Genomic DNA, 21,690 nt, shown 5'->3' on the forward strand with positions numbered 1-21,690 from the left:
TTGCCCTGACAGGTTTCTGCTGACTGTGGCCCGTCTTGACGAACTCATCAGCCAGCTGGTCAATCTTCTTCATCCTGCCGGCATTGGCAGCCAGCGCTGTCATCAGGTTCTAGGGAATGGAAAAGGGATGTTTTTGAAAAATTGTAGTATGTACTAGTAGCAAAATACCAAAAAAAGGCAAGGCATTTTCCCGGAAGGTTGGGCAACAACATGGCAAAACGCTAAGTCTTGATTTAATTTGAGATTCACCTCAAACTTTCTTTTCATGGCCTCGACGTTGTCTTTCATGCTCTCCACACTCTTCATGACCTTCTCCTGGTCCTGCATCCACGACTCAAACTCATCACACTCACGGTAGAACCCAAACAGCTGGATAGAGTCCTCAAGGTAACGTCTTCTCGCCTGAGGAAAATAGGAAGGAAACATTTTACATGAAAAGGGATTTCTCTCACTTGTGCTGTGTGCATGTTGCAAACAACCCTGCATCTTGATCACAAGGTTGAGAGTTCAAATTTTGGTCAGTTCTTTTAAGGCCTACAGTTTATAGGAAAATCATGTTGTAACCTGATCCCCTGTTCATTGTACTTGTGTAAGTACAGGGAGTATCTATTTTGTTAGCTTGCTGTTCTGTGTTCACTTGTAGCAAGCCACTGGGCATGAATTCGACCTTTGCAAATGAAAATGGTCTACTATTACAATAGATATTTCTCCTAGCTACTGCTGTAGGGATTGTGGACTGACCTGTGCCAGTTTGACCAGTCTTCTGTAGGTGGCCGAGATGTTCTGTTGTCTCTCCTCAAGGTTGTCCCGGTCAAAGTGCACACTGGTCTCGGCTGATGCTACAGAATAGCAGAGATGCAAAATAATGACTTAACACACTGTCAGGAGAATCTGTATGATGCAAGGTATCTCTATTACACAACTCTAACTGTATGATGGCCAAGGAAGATCAACAATTATTTTACTACAGGATATCAACATAGAAACAAACTGCGTTGTTGACTTTCCCACATTGAAAAGATTTAGAGCATTTAAGTCATGATAATAGGACTGTCACCAACTTAAGTATAGGATACAAAAGCTAGAGCATTTACAGTTATACAGCAGGGACTTGTTATGATTATCATGCCTCTTCTAGTATTCTTCTTCATTTCCTTTCATCTTATACCAACCTTTAGAGTAAAGTGGGTTTTTCCTCTTCACCAACTCCTTCCTTGTCTTGACCTCCTTGACCTTGACCTTTTCTGGTACCTTGACCTTTCTCTTGACCTTCTTCTGTACGACCTTGCCCTCCACCTCCTTGACATAGTTAGCAGGTACGTATCCCTCCACTCCATCTGGCCTCCTTACACACCACCAGTCCTTATTGGTTTTACTCGTCAGGACCAAAACCTAATGGATTTCAATACAACAAATGAAAGGTTATGCTTGGGCATCTTAAAGCTGGATACAAGAAATTTATTGGTTCCAAGTTCCTGCCAAAGGTACACAAATACATCAGGTTCTATTCTTTATAAGAACTGATTGACAAAGACTATGCATATTTCAAATCCACTTGCTTTTCACTTACCCTTATTGCAATCAGTGAAGAAATTAACCAAATATGTCACATTTTTGTATTTATCAAGACTCCCTTTGTTTAAATTAGACCTGTTAAAGGGTTCATCTACCAGTGTTTTAACAAGTCATAAGCTTTATAGCCAATGAATTACAACTAATGCATTGAATGGACTTGACCTTACAAATATTCAGGCTGTGTGACCAAAAGTCCAGTAAGAACTGACCTGTCCCCTGTCCACACTCATGCCCTTGCCGCTGTACTTGTACATGGCCTTGACCTGAGGCACCTTCCTGTCCTCCACCACCTCCCGCACAGTCTCCTTCTCCACTGTCCTCTCCACCTCCACCTCGTACGGAACCTCCACCAGCTCCTCAAGGTACTGGTCTTCATCTGGCTCTCCATTGATGGAGGGACTGTTGGTAGACTGGATGGGAGAAAAATAGGCTTGAATCAAACAGGAGCACACATTGTGTTGTGAGTATATTGTACTTTACAAACATGTTCTAGGACACCCTAAAGTTTATAATTTCCTTGAACAACTCGTCTTCATCCATGCCAGCATTGATGGAGAGACTGTTGGTAGATGGTGGAGGAACAAACCTTCAAATCTAAGACAAAATTTTCATATTTGGCTGAATGTAAAGCAAATTTTACAATGTCACTTGATAGAGCATGCTAAAACTTCTATCCATATCATTGTGTTCTTGTGTCAAATTTCCAGACAATGAGTTTTCCAAGTTTAAAGTGATGAGTCTTATTGATGACTCTGCAATAAAAAATCACGACAATCGGCTTGTGTTCAAAATTGGAAGGAATATGCATAAATTATGTACACTATTACCAATGTACAAAAAGTGCAAGCTTGCTGGTTACCTGTAGCTGGTTCATTGTCCCAGAGTCGATCATATGTTGTGCCTGCTCTCCAAGTTTCTGGATGCCACTCTCATATGCTCTGATCTCTTCTTCTAGGTACCCGTGTCTCTGGAGTAAGGACTGTCATGGGAGGTACAATAACTGTTAAATCTTTGAAAATCTTTATCTCTTTTATGACACAAAATGATTAGCTTTCAGGGATGCAGATTCTGATAATAAACTTTGAAATTCCAACTTGAAGGTTTCATATTGTCTGCAACCCAGGTCCTGACATATATATCCAAACACTTGTGCTTAAATTTTGACATAACAATTGATGAATAAGCATTACTTTTTTACATATTGTACCTGTTAGTACTAAGTGTTTTCTATCAAAGATCCCCATAAATGTGCGTACCTGAGCACTCTGTACATCCTTGCCATAGTCCTCACTGCAAACAAGTGGCATCTTCTCTCTCATCCATGACTCTGCCTCATTCCCATCTGTGTAATACTACATGTATGGAGGAAATATGGTACAATCATCACAAAAACATATAGGGAACTTGTACATGACATTATATAATTATTACTACCTACAATCTTTTATTTGTACATGCAACTGTTGCTTCTGTCAAAACATCATAAATACTGACAACCTGCCCTCTAACACATTTGTACAAAAAGTTATTAAAAAAAACACTGCAACTCAGCAATTAATCTGTATACAACAATCAACAGACTCTACAAGAAATCAACCTCTTTTAAGGAGGTAATAGAATTTTCATGGCTCTGGCAACTGACAAGGAAGCAGTATGCCATACAAGATTGGAGGTTGATAGTATGATAAGATCGTAATCGGATACCTGATGTGCCAGGACGGCCTGCTCCAGCCGGATACGTCTGGACACTGCCAGGTCCTTGAGCCGGTCCCACTTCTCCTGTAGTCCCTTCACCTTGATGCCGATCTCCCGGCAGTGGGGGTGTTTGGAGTCACACAGGGCCTGGCCTCGCTCACACACAGCCTCCAACTGGGGGTGGCGAGCTGCCATCTCAGCCTCAAGAGCCTGGGGAGAGGGATGTAAGGGTTGAAGATAATTTACAATTGGGATTAGAACTTAATAGATCAAATTCTACAAATTCTACATTTGGTCTAAAAATACATTAGGCTTATAAAAATGTAAATATGAAGGCCTAGATCTTCTATCATTTCATTAATTTTCTAGTAAATTTAAATATCTTGGGATAGCCCATTTGTCACTTTTCTTGGAAAGGGTTCAACATTATGGACATATATACAGTATCAGGTGTTTTCAAATGTTTCAAGTGCATCACTATATACTTGTATATCCCTCGACTTTGGAACGTAAGGGTTAGCAGCTGACATACAAAAGAAAGGTCTCTCAAGAGGCAGAGAGAAAAGCTGACATCTTAATGTTCAAAATGACCAACCTTGTGTTTCTGTTGCTGGCTGAGCACACTGTGCAGATCCTTGCCTGTCACCACAGACTTGGCGATGCGCTGTTTCTCCATGACCCACCCCTCCTCCTCCTCTGTGTCTCTCAGGAACTCATAGTGGTTCAGTCCGTCCTCCAGCTTGGATCTTCTGATGCCACTCCTGGTCTTCAGCCTGGCAGCAGATAGGTGTTAGCACAATAAAGATGCTTAAATCTTGGACACATGTTAGCCCAGGAGCCTATTCATGCTCAAATAAAAGTGACAACCTCAGTATCAGTACACTAAGTCTGTTTTTGTAACATGTGAATATTACTTTTACTTCCTCAGCAGGTATAAACTACTACATGTAAGGAGGGTCTTTTGACAATTCAACAAACTGTGTTCCACACCTGTCATAATTGGCACTGACATCTTCCAGCTTCTTCTGGATGGTGGCACTTTCTGCGTGCTGACTGCCGATGAAGCCGTTGCCCTTGACATTGACCCTGTCCACCCGCTGCCCGAGGGACTTGACGTGAGCCTCCATCAGCTGGTGCTTCTGCAGCAGGTCCTCCACACCAAACAGGTGTTTCCCATAGTCCTCCGACTGTACCTGGCCCTGTGTGGGTAGTGATTATATCAATCTGGTTTACTACCACAGTCTACCACACGCTCCTCAACAAAAAGGTATGTAAATGTTTAGAAGCTTTACAAATTGCAGAATTTATTTCTATGTTCAATCATAATGGTGGAGTAGAAGCTTGATAACATTGGCAATAATGCAGATGTGCATGTACATGCAATCCTTACCTCAATCTCCTTGATCTCTGCATTGATGCTCTCCATCTCCCTGAACATGTCCATCAGGTCCTTAAAGTTGGCCAGTGTCTGGCCCCGTCTCTCCACCAGCTGTAGCAGCTGTGACCATTTCTGTACAATCGTGTCTTCTCTGGAGGGGAGAGAGCAGAGACAAGAGGAAAGTTGGGACAATATGATATTTGGCACATTCTATAAGAATGCATTTTAAAGGAGACAGGACAAACTACATAGTACATCCCATACAAAATTCATGCATGGACTTATAATTATTGGTTATGGTGATGACAACTAAATGTTGTCAATGTCTTAAATCTACTAAGTACAATAATCATGGATGCCATGACAGATGCCATGCTTCAGACAGACCTTCCTTTGACCTCTTCCTTCCTATGATAGTTTTCTTTCCACAGTTCATTAGCCATCTGAGACAGCATGGTGAATCTTTCTTTCTGTGAAGAGAAACAACTACATAATAAGAAGTTTGTTATGATTTTTATGTACACATTTATGTAATTGGTTATGTATGTGCATGTTTTCTTTTATGGGCCTTAAACTAATGCCTGAAATGAAGCAAGAATAATGGCTGAAAGCCTGAAACTACTGGGCACTGTGCTTCTTATGCAAGTCCTTTCAAAGCTTCCTGACTTCCTGAATCTTTCAAAAGATCCAATCAATACAATACAGATCAGATATGAAATCCCTGATTGGTAGAAACAATAAACTGCATCTTCTCACCCTGGGTAGAAGATCTGCACTTATGGCTTCATGTTTCTTGATGGCTGCCTCCACCGATGCTGAGTCCTTCACTACAAAGTACCGCTCATCCAGAACACGGTCCATGTCCTTCACATAGGTCTCTCTCAACAATGCCTGCAAGAGGAATCCTTTTTAAGAGGTGCCAAAAACGAGTACAAGTAAAGGAAATAATGAGATTAATGAGAATTTGACTAGTTGACAGATGCCGGTGAAATTACAACTCTTACCTTTCTTTCAAACTTCCCTGCAAGCTGTTGTAGTCTCTCTTGTCTGAGAAAAAAATTGAAAAGAAACAATATGGTAAGGTTTTTCATGAAATTGTTTTATTATTGTGGCTACTTCTTCATTTCTGAAAGAATACAAACTACAATCAGTATCTGTTACATTTGCAGATCTTAACAGCCATATACCTGAATGTACAGCAAACCATGCATGCAGATGTATGCAACTGTGAGAAATACTTTTATGAAGATTTGCAGGAATGAATTCTAAATAAATTGAGTGTCGTTACCTGCTGGTTTCCTCACGCAGTGCAATCTCCCGGGCATGTTCCGATGACTCTAGCTGCTGCCACGCCTGGTGTCAGAAAAAACAATTTTCATCACTGTACCAAATACAGAAGTAAGGCCTCGGAGAAAATGACAATTATACAATCATATATAGCATTACAACTTACTGACATCAATTTGTTAGATTTCTAGTCTAATCATCTTGTACTTACTCTTTCCACATCATTTAGCATCCTGCCCTCTGGTGGAACGTATGGTCTCTGGTTGTTTGCTCTCAACTTTGTCTGGATGTCAAAGAACTGGGCTTCTATCAGGCCTCTCTCATTGTACCTTTGATAATATATATCAAGCATAAAAATGTTAAGACTTATGAGTAGTCATACATCAAAGAAACATGCTGAAACCAGTATGAAATTTAAATCAAATAACATTTAGCTTCATACAGTACCATGAGCTAAAAGGAATCTCAACAATGCCGACAAAGTAACGGAAATATAGAAAAAAATCATAGATGTTGTTACACTAATTTATAGCTTTAAAAGTCTAAGGTACAAAGAAAGTAAAAGCACTGTTTTCTTCTGTGACTTACTTCGGTGGTTTCTCAATAGTCCTGTACTGTTTAAACTTGGTGGTTTCCCTCTGCACCCCCTCCAGTGTGTTGGGGAACTGTCTGCTGTCCAGCTGCTCCTGTTTCTCACTGATCCACTCTAACAAAGCCTCCACCATGCGCTCATAGTCTGTCTTCATACGGTCAATCTCAATCTGGAAGTCCATGATCTGAAATCATACCATAGAGAATCAATTTAGCTTCCTTGGCATCAGGTATGATGGGTGACAGCTATAACAGGCATGTATGTCTGGTCTATAGACCAGCATCCATGGTGTGAAATGCTGTCCTGTCCTTGGTGCTGAACAGTGGTTATAGTTAAATCCTGAGGATTTATAATATTCTAATAAAATCATAAGATAAAAATCTTGTATTGTATGAAAAGTTGATACACAGTGGTTATATGACCCATACCTAGTAAACAAGACATCCATTTACCTGTAATGTCAGTTTTCTACCTGTAAGTTACAGGTTCAAAAGTTCATGCTCTGGATGTTGCATGCCAACAGCATAACTGTACTCATCAGGAGTCAGAGACCCAACATCATTTAAACATAGAGGTGACTTATTACCTACTGAATGGACTGTGAAATTAAGAAACCAAAAAATCTGTGAGTTGACTGGGAGCAAAAGCAAAATGTGTGAAAGCCATATGGTGTTGAATCATTGTGTTCAAAAGATGGTAATACAGCTGTCGCACTAAAATTGTCATTCAAGGGAGAACTGCGCAGAAATTGATTTTTAAGAACATTTCCAAAGCCAGCAAGATCAGCACTTACAAAAATGACCAACATCTATCAAGTCTAGAGGTCATTTCCCATCCATTACTCTCCCATGTTAATGCCACATTAATGTCTGTTGGTCAACAACCCATCAAAGCCAGCCGTGATGGCTACTGCATTTAGCTGACCTACATTCTATCTGAGGATATCTGATGGATGGGCTACAAGGAGGTGGGATGGACAGAAGAAGCTTCAGGTCAAACAGAACTGGGTCACAAGTATTCTTTCTTGGTACATGTACAAATGGCTTTAAGCCATTTCAAAGGACGTGTACATGTATTCCCTTTCTCTTCTTCAAAGCTCAGTGGAATGAACATGGCAGACCTGGGCATCAACATGAATCTGCACTTTGTACTTTATACAAACTAGATGGAGATAATAAGAAGACAAGCCTGATTCATTTGTCATAATGTCTGAAAGGTCAGTTACATGTATTCATAAAACAAGAACGTGCACCATCATTCATCAAGCACCCTTTGCATCATCAGGATTAAAGGCAGTAACAAGCTTTTATTGGTGATGATCTTTTATGCCACACAATCAAAGACATGCTTTAACATATCTTGAATGGTTTTCAAAGCCTGAATCAAACATTTCACATTTGTGAACTCAATACAAAACAAACAGTTCATGCTTTGTTAGAACTTTATGAAATGAAATCTTAATACATGTTCCTAATGCTGTGACTTTGTCTCATATAACTTTATCAAGTCTGTACACATTTTGCCAAGTCTTTTTCAAAATGCCAGGATAGCTTTGAATCAGACTGAAAGGCAAATTTTACAAGTAAGGCAACACAAATGACAATGTGCAAATTTCTTGAAGACTGAACAACAGAAATCCTCCTGACAATATCATTACATGGTCTGTGCCCTCTAAAAAGATTCTACATACTAGTGGCTTCAGATAGTACTGTGTAACGATAAGGTGGACTCCATTTAACTATCATTTCAAAATGTGCACAGGAAATTGCCTTGGCTGGATTTAATCTAGAGAGGGGCTGTGATATTACATATTGTTCTGGTAAAATGATGGAGTTGGTTGCAAAACTCATTTTGATAATCTGTGTGGAGTGTACAGATTGAAATTCTCCAATCTCAGCTCAACGTCATATAATGGCAGTATCAAAGTAAGTTTTGATAATCATGGTCTTTCTTACTGCAGAGGTATGGATTATATTCTAGTCAATACTAAAATATGAGAGAATTTCTGTAAGTTTTTGTAGATATTTGACAGGAATGTCCTGTGACTCATACTTAATGTTGGCAGTGTTGTCAACTATGAAACCTACCAGAAGATACACATGCAATCTACGGCAGTAAAGTGAAGTCATTACAGGACTATTAATACTAGTGCTTTTACCGTAAACACCTGCCTAGCCACACTGCAGGATAGGGTCAATTACAACTTTCATGTCAATATCAACCTGACAAGCTGAATATCTCATAACTGGTACACCACCTAACTAGTTTATAATAGACCACAGTTCATCATCATTACAAAGACAAATGACCATGAATGTGAGTGAATATTTTCAGTACAAGGCCAGTTGTGAAATTAGGCTCGTTGAGGTTGATTACATGGATGGCACATCATCACTCAAACGGCTATGCTCTTTATATTCTGCTGTCTACCATATACATTGAATGGCTTTTTCTATATCAGATCTGATGCAATATTATAAGTGCAATGTAAATTACTTTGACCCCTCCCTTAGAGGGCAGCCTTCCTCGACACTTTAATCACATGCCTCTGGTCAAATATAACAGGTATTTGTTTCATACATGTAGCTTCTGCGAATTGCTGGTGAACAAGGAAGACAAAAAACATTTGCAGCATGAATTTTGACCATAATTTTCTATGAGAATCATGTAAACTTTTATATTTGTTTTTGATGAGAATAGCCTCGAACTGTATATCTACATTTCAGCATGTCATAAATAATGTTTGAGACATCAATGAATAATGTCTACATGTGACATTGACGGATGCTGTTACCAACAAACTATTGATTGATACTGATTTTAATGAGAGAAAGCCACATACATAATCACACTGATTATAGAGATCAACATCTCAATGTGCCAGGTCTGTACCAGTGTTTCTACTGCCCTTTGATCTGCAGATCCTTACCTCCAAAATTAAGTTGCACCTTTGAACATTTCTTGCTCCAGTAAAGGAGTTTGTGTTCACCTATGTTTGCTGATGTATATGCTTATGGATAGGATACTTTGGGTAAGTTGTGGATTGTCTTATTGCAGGGTTTTGAAGAAAGAAGTTACTGAAATTGGGGAAAGACTTTGAATTACAATTTGTATGGAATACCCCCAAAGATGTCTTACTATGCAATGCAAGATATGGTAAATTTCAACCCATCAGATCTCAATGACATGACTATGTTCTAAAGAATCAAAGTTGACACTTACCTTAGCTATTCTCTTGCTCCCTGTCTGTTCACTCTTCATTTTGGCAAAGTAGTGGTAATATGCAGCCACATATGTCATGATGGACTTCTCATCTGGCTTGGCAATGTCTACATCTGCAAGGAAACACAGGCCAATCAGTCAACAAAACAATGTCAGCTGTTACACAGTTTGTGACATACACTTTGTGAAAATACAGTTGTACTAAAAAAACATATAAAATTCTGTTGTACCGAATGAGTGTGTCTGCCAGTCTGCACTCAGAATTGAATATGTTGCTTGAACAGCCACTGAATTGCCATTATAATTTCACTATTTTATAACCATTCATTATAAACAGATACTGTTACATGATAAACTGCTTAGAGCTATGAGTTTGACTATGCTTCCAGAACATTGGCAATGTTTCTAAACATTTATTATACATATAACTCTAGATATACCAGATGGTTTAGTTTCACTACACTTCCATGGTATTGTTACAAACTCTTGAAAGTTTTATTCATGCAGACAATTTGCAGCAGGCATTGCTGTAACTTTTTATCTTTCTTAAGTTTCCAAGACACAAACAGTTGCAACCTTCAGCCAATCAAACTCTGCAAAATTAGACTAACTAGTTGTTCTAGCTTACAGTATGTTTCCTCAAATTCCATAACTATGTGTGACATAGCTTGTTACAGAAAAGACAATACAGAAATAAATTGACATGCAGTAGACATTTCAACATGAGAAATTACAGACAATTATATCCATTATATATATCACTCTAAAAACTGATTGAAAAACATATCAGTCATTCACACATTCTTCAAATCTTACCTTCTGCATCTAGCAGTCTTGAGATGCCCAGCCTCTCCTGGGCTACACTGAAGGCATTGTTCAGGTTGTTGATGTGCTCCGAGGGATTCAATCTGTCATAGTTGATCAAGTCTGGTCTGGTGAATAAGATAAGACAGAATCAGCTAAGCTTCATGAATAAATCCTGTATTTTTAATGTCCTACTTTGATTGCAAATCTAAAATCAAACCAATTTAACAATTTTTAGAACCTGCACTTCAGTGCTGTTAACTTTACTGAGCCTGAAATGAAAGTTCATCAAGTTCAACATCAATCACCACAATATACATTGAGTCTATAAGGTTTATGCTCATGCAACTATATATAAATTAGAGAGGTCATAAACAAATGCTAACAATTTTTCCTTTACTTGAATAGTTACTTTTATTAGCTGTTACTGCCAACAGAAACCCTGGCTCATTACCCCTGAGCCAGTACAGCCCACACCAGCTTGGTACCCTTTATATAACAACTTCATAAATTTCTTCAGCACCTGCTGGTTGATGGTCATAACATTCTTCACAACACTCTCCCTGATACTGAATGGGCCCAATTTCTGGGTTCTGTCTTCCGAAACCAGAGCTAGACAGCTAGAGTTTCTAACAATTGGAATGATGCCACTGGCACTCGAGTAAATGCTGCTTTCATTATTTAACACATGTGATTGAAGATACTTGCTTAATAGTTGCTAGAATTGCCAGAATGGAGAAAGTCATAAAACAGTTATCTTTCATTGTTACAGTTGTCTTTATTTTGTTTGCAAGTTTGGCATTTGCAAGTTTGACAATGACTGCTGCACCATTTGTACAAAAACATGTTATTACCTCCACATCTTACCATAAGAGAAACAGGAACATGTAGAACTTTACAAGCAATGTCAAGACGTACTTCAACAATGTCATAACCCAATATATCCATTCAATCAGATCTACCCATATGATAATTTCAAACCAATTATTCCTTTTGACTAAACATTATAATTGTATCAACTGGGAGACCATTGCGTGACAATGGCAATACATTTCCTTTTGATACACAAGACCAATAGCTAGAAACAACAACATGATATTTTTAATTTTTGCATTACAGCTATGTATACAAGCTAAGTGCCATTATTTTTCTCAAGCCCCCAAACATCACACCCAATTGGCCTGCTTTGAGTTTTCTAGAACATAAAATGGCAAAAGACACATAAAAACAAGCACCTAAATTCTGGTTGCTACCCATGGGACACATCTGTGCAGTTGGAATGGTGGCATTTCCATAACATAACAGACTGCCTGGGGCTATTACCCCACATTTATATAATTTTTTTATGTCTTTTGTAAACATTATACAGCAATGTCAATTGCTGTAAAAAACTCTCTATGTACTGTGAGTTTATATTGAGTAAATGATGTGAAATGAAAAATCAAATTGAATAGCAAGACTTGTACATATCTCTGTTTTAAGAACAACGTGTGATTATTACTCTACAATGTTAATAATCTGTTAAATGGGAAAAGTGCAAGTGTTCTTCTTATGTATGTTGGAGCTATGGATTTTTTTATGTCTAGTTCAACTACATCAATAGATTTAGTAAAATGAAAGACTCCATATCATATTGTAGATGATGATGAGATAGGACTACTATGCATTTCATGTGATAGGTATCAGATATTTTCTTTTTTCAGAATGAGACAAAAACAGTATTTAGAATTTTGTGGCAAGACTAAGAAAAAGCCTTCTTACCTGTGTGCATGTATGAGGGCATTGAAGGCCAGTCCATTGCTCCAGCTTGTGGTGAAGTTGTCCACCTTACAGCTCCGGTATCTGTAAATTATGCAAATCAAGACATTTATAGATGATGAGACATTACATGGACACGTCTGTTTCAACCAAGCATTACGTGTATTACCATCCAACCATGCTATCCATGGAATCATCTGTGACTGAAAGTAGGGGAAGCATCATTTGCATGAAATCTTGCACCTGCACCCCACAAAAAAAGAGTCAATTTTCCTGACTTAAATGTCAAAATTACAAGTAGTATAATCACACTGACATTGTGGTAGGCTGAAAAAGACAAATATACAAGGCACTCACAAAGTTTAAACACTCTATATCCTGCTCCAGAGCAAAGAACAGAATATCATTGTTCAATGATACATTTCATTTTGATGACCCAGGAGAAAACACTTCCCTTTTGGGATTATCCATCCACAAATCACAAAGGTGCACTCCACCAGCACTGGGACTACATGTAGCACCAGGTAGCTCATTACTATTCCTGTACTGTCATTGTTAACACAATGTCACATTTTGTTCAAGACCACATTTGTCACTACTTGCCATTGCTGGGAAATTTGATTTTCCAATTGACAAATTATTCATAAAGGGAATGAAATGACATTACTGTGTATGTAAGAGCTGTATGTTTTGATTTGATCCAGAGGTTCCTGAGGGCCTAGCCATCTTTGTGTGAATTATGTGCATTATTTTGCTTGGCTTGCTTACCCTGCAGTTTTCCTCTGGCACCAGATCAGCAGAGCTTCCTTGGCAGACCTCTTCTCATTGCTTTCTTCTTCCTGTAGACAAACATGACAAACATTTAGTTTTTTGTAATATATATAAAACAATGATTCATCTGAGGGGGAAATCGATGAGAGGTATGGGCATAGGCAACATGCAATCTGTTTTTTTCTGCGTTTCTCTGTATACTTTTGTGTGCTTTCAGTCTAACTGAATCACATGTCACATGAGGAGATGATACAGAAAATGGAGATCCAGCATCATGAAGACAACACAAGTGGTTGTTCCCCTAAACTTAACACAACATAAGATCAGATGACAAGACAGTGAAGAAAGTGGACTATCTTTCACTGCTCTTTTCATGATCACCCTGTATCAAGAGTTCCACTAATATCCTTTGTTCTTGCCAACAGACTAAATGCATGAGCTGACATGATTTATGTTGGAATCAATTATCGTGTTGGGTGCCTAAGCAACACTTGTAATGACACACTCATCTAGGCACATAATTGAATCAATAGCAAGTGATGATATCAGTCTTCTCAATGTTATCATCACACCTGTAGTCTGTGATAGATAAAAACATTTAATATGTCTCCTTTGTAATATTAGAGGCCGATGGAGTATGTTTGAACAGAAAAGAGTGTAGAGTGTATATGTATTACAAATACATATCATGTACATATCTCATTTGTTTAACTTCTTATGAGAGGTGGAGGACTAGCTCCCTGCATTCCATTATTAGAGTGGCATATATTTCCTTTCGAGTAGTGTAATGATCATTTTTGACACAACAAGCAACTTCATGTGTCAATCACACAGTTAGCTGCTTTGTGTTGTTGCTTTGATGACAACATTCTACTCTTCTAATTGTGTTCTTCTAATTAAAATTCAATTCGTTTGCTATTTTTGAGACTGTAAAATTGCTGGAACTTTAATACCCTGGCATACGACAAGTAACCAAAGGTACAGCCAAGTGATCTGACTAAACCAATATGCAATGTTGACCTTTAGAATAGGGCAGAGAAATCCTTACCTCGAGCTTGATGTCCTGAATCTGGAAGCGGAGGATGATGGTCCAGATCAGGCCCAGGGTAAGTCTAGGGTTGCCATCAACAATGTCTTCTGCTCCAATGCTTTCCAACTTAACCTGTGTGAATTTCAAAATAGGTTTTGCAATGATTGCACATTGAGCAACCTGTTTGAAAATTCTTGCTCTCCAATGGCATCACTACATGCCTAATACAAATTACATATCACATATAGCAATACAGAATATACAGTGCCTATCTTTAGTGGAGGAGGATGTTAAGAGTAAGACAGACTTAACATGCTTCCAAAACTTTTGGAAGCCCTTATATCAGCCAAACCTGGGCTGTTCACAGGTCAACCTCTAAGTATAATATGATTGCCTCAAATAAAATCTTACCGTCTAAAGAAGATGAGCATTTCAAACACTGCAGTGCTTTCAATCAATAGATGCCAATACAAATCAGATATTCCTGCTGATGAATCTAAATATGGACAGACAAATGACTCACTAGTAATGAAATTTTGGTTGCCCAAGGACATGCAATGACACATTGAATAACTAACACAGGCATGCTGCTGGAAGTGAAAAAAACTTTTGGCTTGGAAACATCTCATACAGAAAGAAACAAAAAAGACTGATCAAAATTTCAATGAACTAGAATTTTTGCATAATGCATATGTTGTGTAATACAGGAGAGCTAATTGCCAAGTAAGATGACTAATGCACAGTTGTAAGTGTGTGGCTATGACTGGGTAATTGCAAAGCTAGAGGAAAATAATGTTTAAACTACATATACATAGAAAACAATTCTTGGAACAAATCTGGCTCCAAAGTTAGAGCTATTGTAGCCTACTAGTATCATCAGTCACGATTACCAAACAAGCCCAGTCTGCAAACCAACCTTGCCACATCTGGAGCAGGCTGGAGAATACATGTACCAAGTGCACAATTGGTACTACATTGTTACAACACTATTTCTAATTTACAGCATGGAAGCAGAGTGGTCCTGACCCTGGTGCTGAATCACACAGCGTGGTTAAATTACAGCTCCAGAGCATGTGGTAAAATTACAGGATCACAGTAGGCTACCACTGCCCCATAGGACCACTTAGAAAGCCTCTAAGAATACTAATCATGTCTACCCCAGCTCTATTCCAATGGACTCCAGCATAAACTGACAACATCTCTTTCATAGTCAATACATAAGATTCAAGGTGGTTGGGTTTTGCCTTTTTAGGAAAGATATCACTGAAGTATCAGGTATGATTCACTCAGCAGCAAGTGCTTAAGCAGAGATTTAAACCACATGAGTCATACAGCATCAGGCCACAGCAGAATACATAAACAGCCAGCCCAAATCGTGCTGATCAGCTGTGACCATGGTTATTGATTATCCCCCAGTACATGCCCATATTTGGGGTGCTACGGGTGCCACCATATTTGGTGAAACGATACGATCATGCTACTCCCAACAGATCCTGGTAATCTTCCCTCTTCATTTCTAGCACTTGTGCTGTATTAGCAATGGTGATTGCAGTCATTAACAGTTCTCATTACTCTAACAAAAAGAACCTAATTAAGTAGCACCAACCCCAATTATGCATGAGGCAATTGCAAACATCCAGCTTGGCTCAGTCACAGCAAAATGGTAAGCATGTTGAGTAATGCTTTCATGCAGTATTAAGCATGTACAGCAATATAATGTACTGTGCAACAGTACAGTCAAATCTACATTTGGCGGGCAATATTAAGGTGGGCTATTTGCCTAGCCTAACTTGCCTACAGTTGAAGGAATGGATGATATAGTTTATCTAGAACTTATCTCTGAAATCTTGTTTCCTGCAATATGTTAGCAGACTACTGTAAATGTTGAAAGTATTGAGGTGGTCTAATGTTTCCAGTTTTCTTCGTAAGCTCTTCACTGCACACCTAAAACCACCACAAAAATCACCATGAAAATGCTTCTTGTTTTTTCTCTCTGCTTACCTCGTTGTCTTAACTGCAAACTAAAAACCACTGTAAACACAACAATTTCTCCGTACTGGTAAATCAAGCCCCACAAACTTAATGCATTTACAGTTACACTTTCTTTAGAGTGCACTATTACAGCAATAGAGTAGAAGAAATCTACTGAGCCAAGAGAAGCTTCTTGACTCACCCTTTTGTCCTTGAGAAACTTGAGCGCCTTGTTGACGTTCTCGATCTTGTGGACCCTGAGACGCCCCCTGCTGGCGCGCGGCAGACGTTCGTTGGAGATGATCTCCAGCAGCTGCAGGAGGAGGACTCCATCCTGAAGGTCCTTAAACAGCTCACCGACAGCCACACTGTTCTGTGGGAGGGGGGCAGAGAAATCAGTACAGAATGTCCTTAGAATGTCTCCTTCAATGACAACCATGCATCTTGTGTGAGGAAAAACATCTAGGCACAGAAGTTTACTTTTAACTTCAAAAAAATCGCTGGCTGTTAGCTAGCTGGTATCATTCAATAATTAACGGGACCCAATGCTCTGATCTGCTCCCTCTCTAACTTAGGTTCGTTGGCTGTGTTATACCTTGAGTTTTAGTCAACCACTGACCACGTTGTTTGCCTACAAATTGCAAAAGTGAAACTTATCTATTTAGTTATTATATTCACAAATGAAAATGATTAGGGATAACTAACCTTTTCCAGGAAGGAGTTTATCCACTTGGTGAAGGTTTTCTGCTGGATGTGGATCCTCTCCTGCTGGAGCGCCTGGATACGCCCCTTCTCAAACTGACTTACTCCATCCATCCCCTCTCACCTGCGCACAGAACATTAGAATTAGCCATCTCATACTGTCTGTCCATTTTCTCTAACCTGTGGAACAAAATGTTTTCTCACCTAGGATTTACAGTTAAATTTTGTTCATACCTGTCCTAAGGTAAGCACTAATGGCTGAAACATGGCTACTACAGAGCAGACTTTGTGCCTATACTTCTACTTTCTCCTGGTCATACTCGCCCACCCACGAAGTAACATAGAGCCTGATCCACATTTCCAGTTAAGCTATCTTTGCTCTTGGGAATGTACATTCTCGGGCCTTAGCATTCAAATATATTTATATATATATAACGGTTTTGAGCATGATAAACAAAACTTAATCAAGCAAAACGAGAAAAACATCATATTAAATGCAACATAATCTTAGAAATATTGCAAGCAACAATAGCAGTAAAGACCACCTGGAGGCTCTTTACTACCTACATGGTATTAGACTAACGTCTTAATCAATAATCCATGCAAGATTTAGGGGAAATCTAGGCGATGGCCCAAGTTCCTTCAATCGAGGCAAATTGCCAAATAGGCATTTTATGACATAATGAAGCATTGGATATAGCCTCTCTGCCTATTTAGATCTACCTAACATTAAAAGAGACTGGCAAAATAACTGCAAGAAACAAAAAAATCTATACAAAATCTATAGGAAGGCTAGAATAATTGATGCAGAACAGTTTACATAGATGTTGAAGTCGGAAGAAAATCTACAAAATCTGTCACCTGTTCTAAAGCCTGTGCTGTTGTAGACACCTTCATCCGATGCTTGGCACATTACGATTTTACGACACTGAGAACCTACGCTGTGTTCTCCTTCCCCCCTTTTAAAACCTCTTGATCATAGGTGCTAATGTACGGCCCAAACGAAAGCTTTTAACACTACTGGACAAGTGGAAGACATATTTGGCACAGTGACCATTACAAGCCTGACATGGCACTCCTGATATCTGGTACATGCACTTCAGATGAAAGATGACAGCTTAGTCTAATGCACAGTAAGAGCCGCAAACTACTTCTTGACTTTTCCTGGTCCTGTCAAACTCAAGCACAAGGACACTTGTTGCAGATATCACATATGTATGCATAATTGACAAGTATAAAAAGATTTAATGTCTAAGTGTAACTTTTTAGTTTTAGTCCAAAAGAGGGTTTTTTCACCAAATTATCTTTGTGAAGACCAGTCAACAAAAAGTGTGATCATTTGGAAATGGCATTTTTGCAGGTTTTTCTGACAAAACCACACAATCAATAAAAAAAGCTGGCACGTTGAATGTTCGTGGCACTCTTTGGCCTGAAGGCACATTGAAACTGTTTGTTATTTAATGCAGGTTCATTACCCCAAACTTTACACCACATTACAACACTTTCACGACATTTGGACCACCACAACCTGTAATACAGCAGACTAACACACCAAACAGATCTAGAAATGGCACATCCAGTTTGAAGACTAAAGTTGAAGATAGCTAGTGTCAAACATATTGACCTAGCTGCTATAGCCCTTTTAGCCACACTTCAGCAACATACAACAACATATCTCTATAGCTGAAACTACTATATGTTTGACACAAATCACATACATGGAAGCCCTATGGCATGTCCAGTTGGAAGACCAAAGCTGAAGAAACTGTAGCCAAACACAAAGGTATGACCCAGTTGGTTCAGCTAGGCCGCCATTAGGACCTAGCGATCAAGAGGTTTTGGGCGCAGATTGGGGACTGTGGCCAGGTTGAGGCTGACAGACCCCAGTCTGCAAGGTTTCCAGCTCTTCCTACCCTCTTTATATCCACTCCTGCTTGTTGTGACTCATGTGGGCTGCTCTCCATAAACACAAGTGTCGTACCCATAAAAGGTCACAGGTGATTATACAGAGATGGTGACACATCTGATGATTCAGATCTGGTAATGAGGGAAAGCAAGAAAACAACTGAAGCTCCATCCCTGTTCAACATTGGTTAGTCACTATATGCCTAAGGTATTGGATGGCTATAGACAGCAGTCCTTATATGGTTGAAAACTAGCAGGGTATATATGATGACTTCAAATGCTCCATAACAACAAAGGTAAGGAGATCATAAGCTCTACCAGCGAGACTTTGTAAAGTGGCATTTTCTGGTTGGTTGCTGGTTGGTTGCTCTTTGAATATGCTAACAAGTATAAACAGTTATAAAGGGATTTATTAAGATTTTCTCCCTTATAAGTTACAGTGTGATATCTGGAGATGATACCCCTAGCAACTTCCTTTCAAATTGCAGATTTCAAGACCTGATCTGATTTCAACTGGGGCAAATGTGTGATAAGTCCTCAACATCAATGTAGGTGTCAAATTTGCCTGACTTGTACGGCTAATAAAACATTATGTCATATGAATCTGCTTTAGCTTACAACAGATATACATCTGAGATTCTATTATAGTATTACATCAATAAAGGCTTCTTATCTACTTGGGAAGTCCAAAGTTTTATTTGACATCAGGTCCCATGTGTGCATTATGCAAACAAGCTTATCATACAACCTGAACAATATTATGACATAAATACAAATTTATCCATGATATGATAACATTTTATTGTCAACCAAATTTTGCTTATGTCAAAATACTTAAAAATAGAAGTACATATATGTAGAATATAATATTTGCATATATAACATTCTCCCTGGATAAGACTACTGTCTTACAGACTAATTTATCACACAAGCCATGTAAATGGGTTTGATATTTATGTAGGGTCACCTTCCATGATAGTATAGTATATATTGCAGAGGAATATTTCTATCAACAAAATATTGTTCATTTGCTATAACTTACATTTACATTTACTTGCTATACACATCATGTAATATGACAAAAAAAAACAGTAATAGCCAGAATGTCCTATTCTTGATGAAAACAAGCTTACGGATCACAAAAAATAACAAAACAGAGCTGACCCTTATTTCAAATACATGTGCCCCAGATGCAGACATTTTTTTCCCAAAACTATGCTAAATCATCAATCATTATACTGTATATTCAACACCCATTTCCTAGCCTTAAAAGGAGATCAGTTCAAAAGGAAGCTGGCATTTTGTGGCATCCCTGGGGACTTCACCTCATACATTACCATCAAATCTGGGACAAGCAAACAATTGCCACCCACTGCACATTAATTTGGTTATGAATGTTAAGTAGTGTAATACATATAAACACCAACTGGCATGGCAGCTACACAACATTGTCAACATCACAGAAACTTTATATTATATAGCACAAAGAACAGTCATTCAAATGTTTATCAAAATCTTGGATACCAGAAGCTCATAAATTGCTATGTAATGGTACTCAAAGTCAAAAAGAAGATTGATTTTGCATGGTGTAAATCAATGGCTTGAGCCATAAAAACAATGTGACCAGACTGCAAGAATACCAGATAAGACCAAGCTCCATGCTCATTTCTGATTTTACTGACTTTCTTAAGGTCAGATCTTAAGTTCAATGCAAACAACCTAAATGTAACATGACATATATATATCTTGCTAACAGAAATGAGAGCTACTGTAGAAGATACATATCTGGTACAGTATGATCTTACATCAAACACATGAGATGGAAAAAATGGGCAACATACAAAACCAGTAACTGAAGCACATGATATTTTTTACACAAAATTGCTTCTAAAATAACACAAATTGAGGTATCACTTCCATATTGATTCCTGTGAGTCACAGAAAATCAAATACCCTGTTCTATCACAGAAATATTCATCTCTGTCTACCTGGCAGCCTCTGTGCTTTGCATGTCTAGTCAGAGGGATTTGGGGATAACTTTCCTGTCCTTGGTGCTGAAGAACAAAGCCCCCATGATATTACAATGGTATGTGAAAACACATTATAACATAAAATATTCAACAATACTTACACAGTCTGGACTACAATAATACCAGATCTGTCACATCACATGCAAAAGGCATCTTTTATTCCTCTTAGTATTAATCTACAGGTCAACCTTCACACTATATGTGAAAACTGTCTTTTGAAAGAAACATAAAATACCACAAGAGAAGGCTGACATGTCTAGATTAGAAAGAGAGAAATATCCATCACCATATCCATCACTTTATTCAAAAGACTCTACTTCAACACCCCTGAAAAAAACTTCCCTTGTTTCAAACAGCAATAAATCACATGTGCAACAGGAAGGCTATTCAACAATGCCACATGGTGAAATACCCATTAACTGTGCAGCTGATGCAAGACTGATGGATATATATCATAAGTCAATGAAATAGAATGTTTGCTACATAAAGACTAGCTTCACTAAACTCTGGTACGTAAATGATACTTGTAGAAATGTTGCCTATTGAGTTTTCTGTAGATTCCACACATTAAGGATTATTTTTAGACATTTCATTATCAATGACAGCATATACAATCATAAGCCATGAATTATTGATCTGAGTTTTAGGTAGCACGTGCCCAAACAATGGAAGCCAGTTCAGGACAAGCTTATCTGCTACAAAATCAGGCACAATGCAGGGAATTAGCCATGGTGTGCTTCATTATCAATGCAGAAATATTCCCCTATTTGGTTTTCAATGAAGAAAAGCAGGGATGCATTCTGTTTGTACAACTTACATATCAAGTATCATTTCTGAATAGAAAATAAATGTCAACATTTACAAAAACACTGGCATGAAAAAAAATCCATGGGATGCATTGGACGATCACTAAATCATTGCAACTAAAATGAAATTTGAAGCTTTGAAGATAATATGAATGATTTGAGTA

General features: G+C 38.4%; 1 protein-coding gene across 1 annotated transcript in view; it reads right to left on the reverse strand.

Moving 5' to 3' along the window:
• Window positions 1-21,690, reverse strand: part of LOC118423381 (spectrin beta chain, non-erythrocytic 5-like) — a gene marked incomplete in the record, with an annotated part of 64,603 nt that overhangs the window by 35,996 nt on the left and 6,917 nt on the right. The window contains 24 exon segments of the mRNA XM_035831502.1: window positions 1-109; window positions 250-402; window positions 742-839; window positions 1,173-1,392; window positions 1,785-1,985; window positions 2,435-2,554; window positions 2,832-2,927; window positions 3,280-3,480; window positions 3,866-4,043; window positions 4,261-4,469; window positions 4,661-4,799; window positions 5,036-5,118; window positions 5,405-5,539; window positions 5,653-5,695; window positions 5,937-6,001; window positions 6,147-6,264; window positions 6,524-6,711; window positions 9,750-9,862; window positions 10,566-10,681; window positions 12,315-12,395; window positions 13,080-13,150; window positions 14,131-14,244; window positions 16,286-16,456; window positions 16,789-16,909. Of these exon segments, the coding sequence (XP_035687395.1) occupies window positions 1-109; window positions 250-402; window positions 742-839; window positions 1,173-1,392; window positions 1,785-1,985; window positions 2,435-2,554; window positions 2,832-2,927; window positions 3,280-3,480; window positions 3,866-4,043; window positions 4,261-4,469; window positions 4,661-4,799; window positions 5,036-5,118; window positions 5,405-5,539; window positions 5,653-5,695; window positions 5,937-6,001; window positions 6,147-6,264; window positions 6,524-6,711; window positions 9,750-9,862; window positions 10,566-10,681; window positions 12,315-12,395; window positions 13,080-13,150; window positions 14,131-14,244; window positions 16,286-16,456; window positions 16,789-16,899 (3,133 nt within the window).

This window comes from Branchiostoma floridae, chromosome 1, assembly GCF_000003815.2.
Source record: "Branchiostoma floridae strain S238N-H82 chromosome 1, Bfl_VNyyK, whole genome shotgun sequence".
NCBI lineage: Eukaryota > Metazoa > Chordata > Leptocardii > Amphioxiformes > Branchiostomatidae > Branchiostoma > Branchiostoma floridae.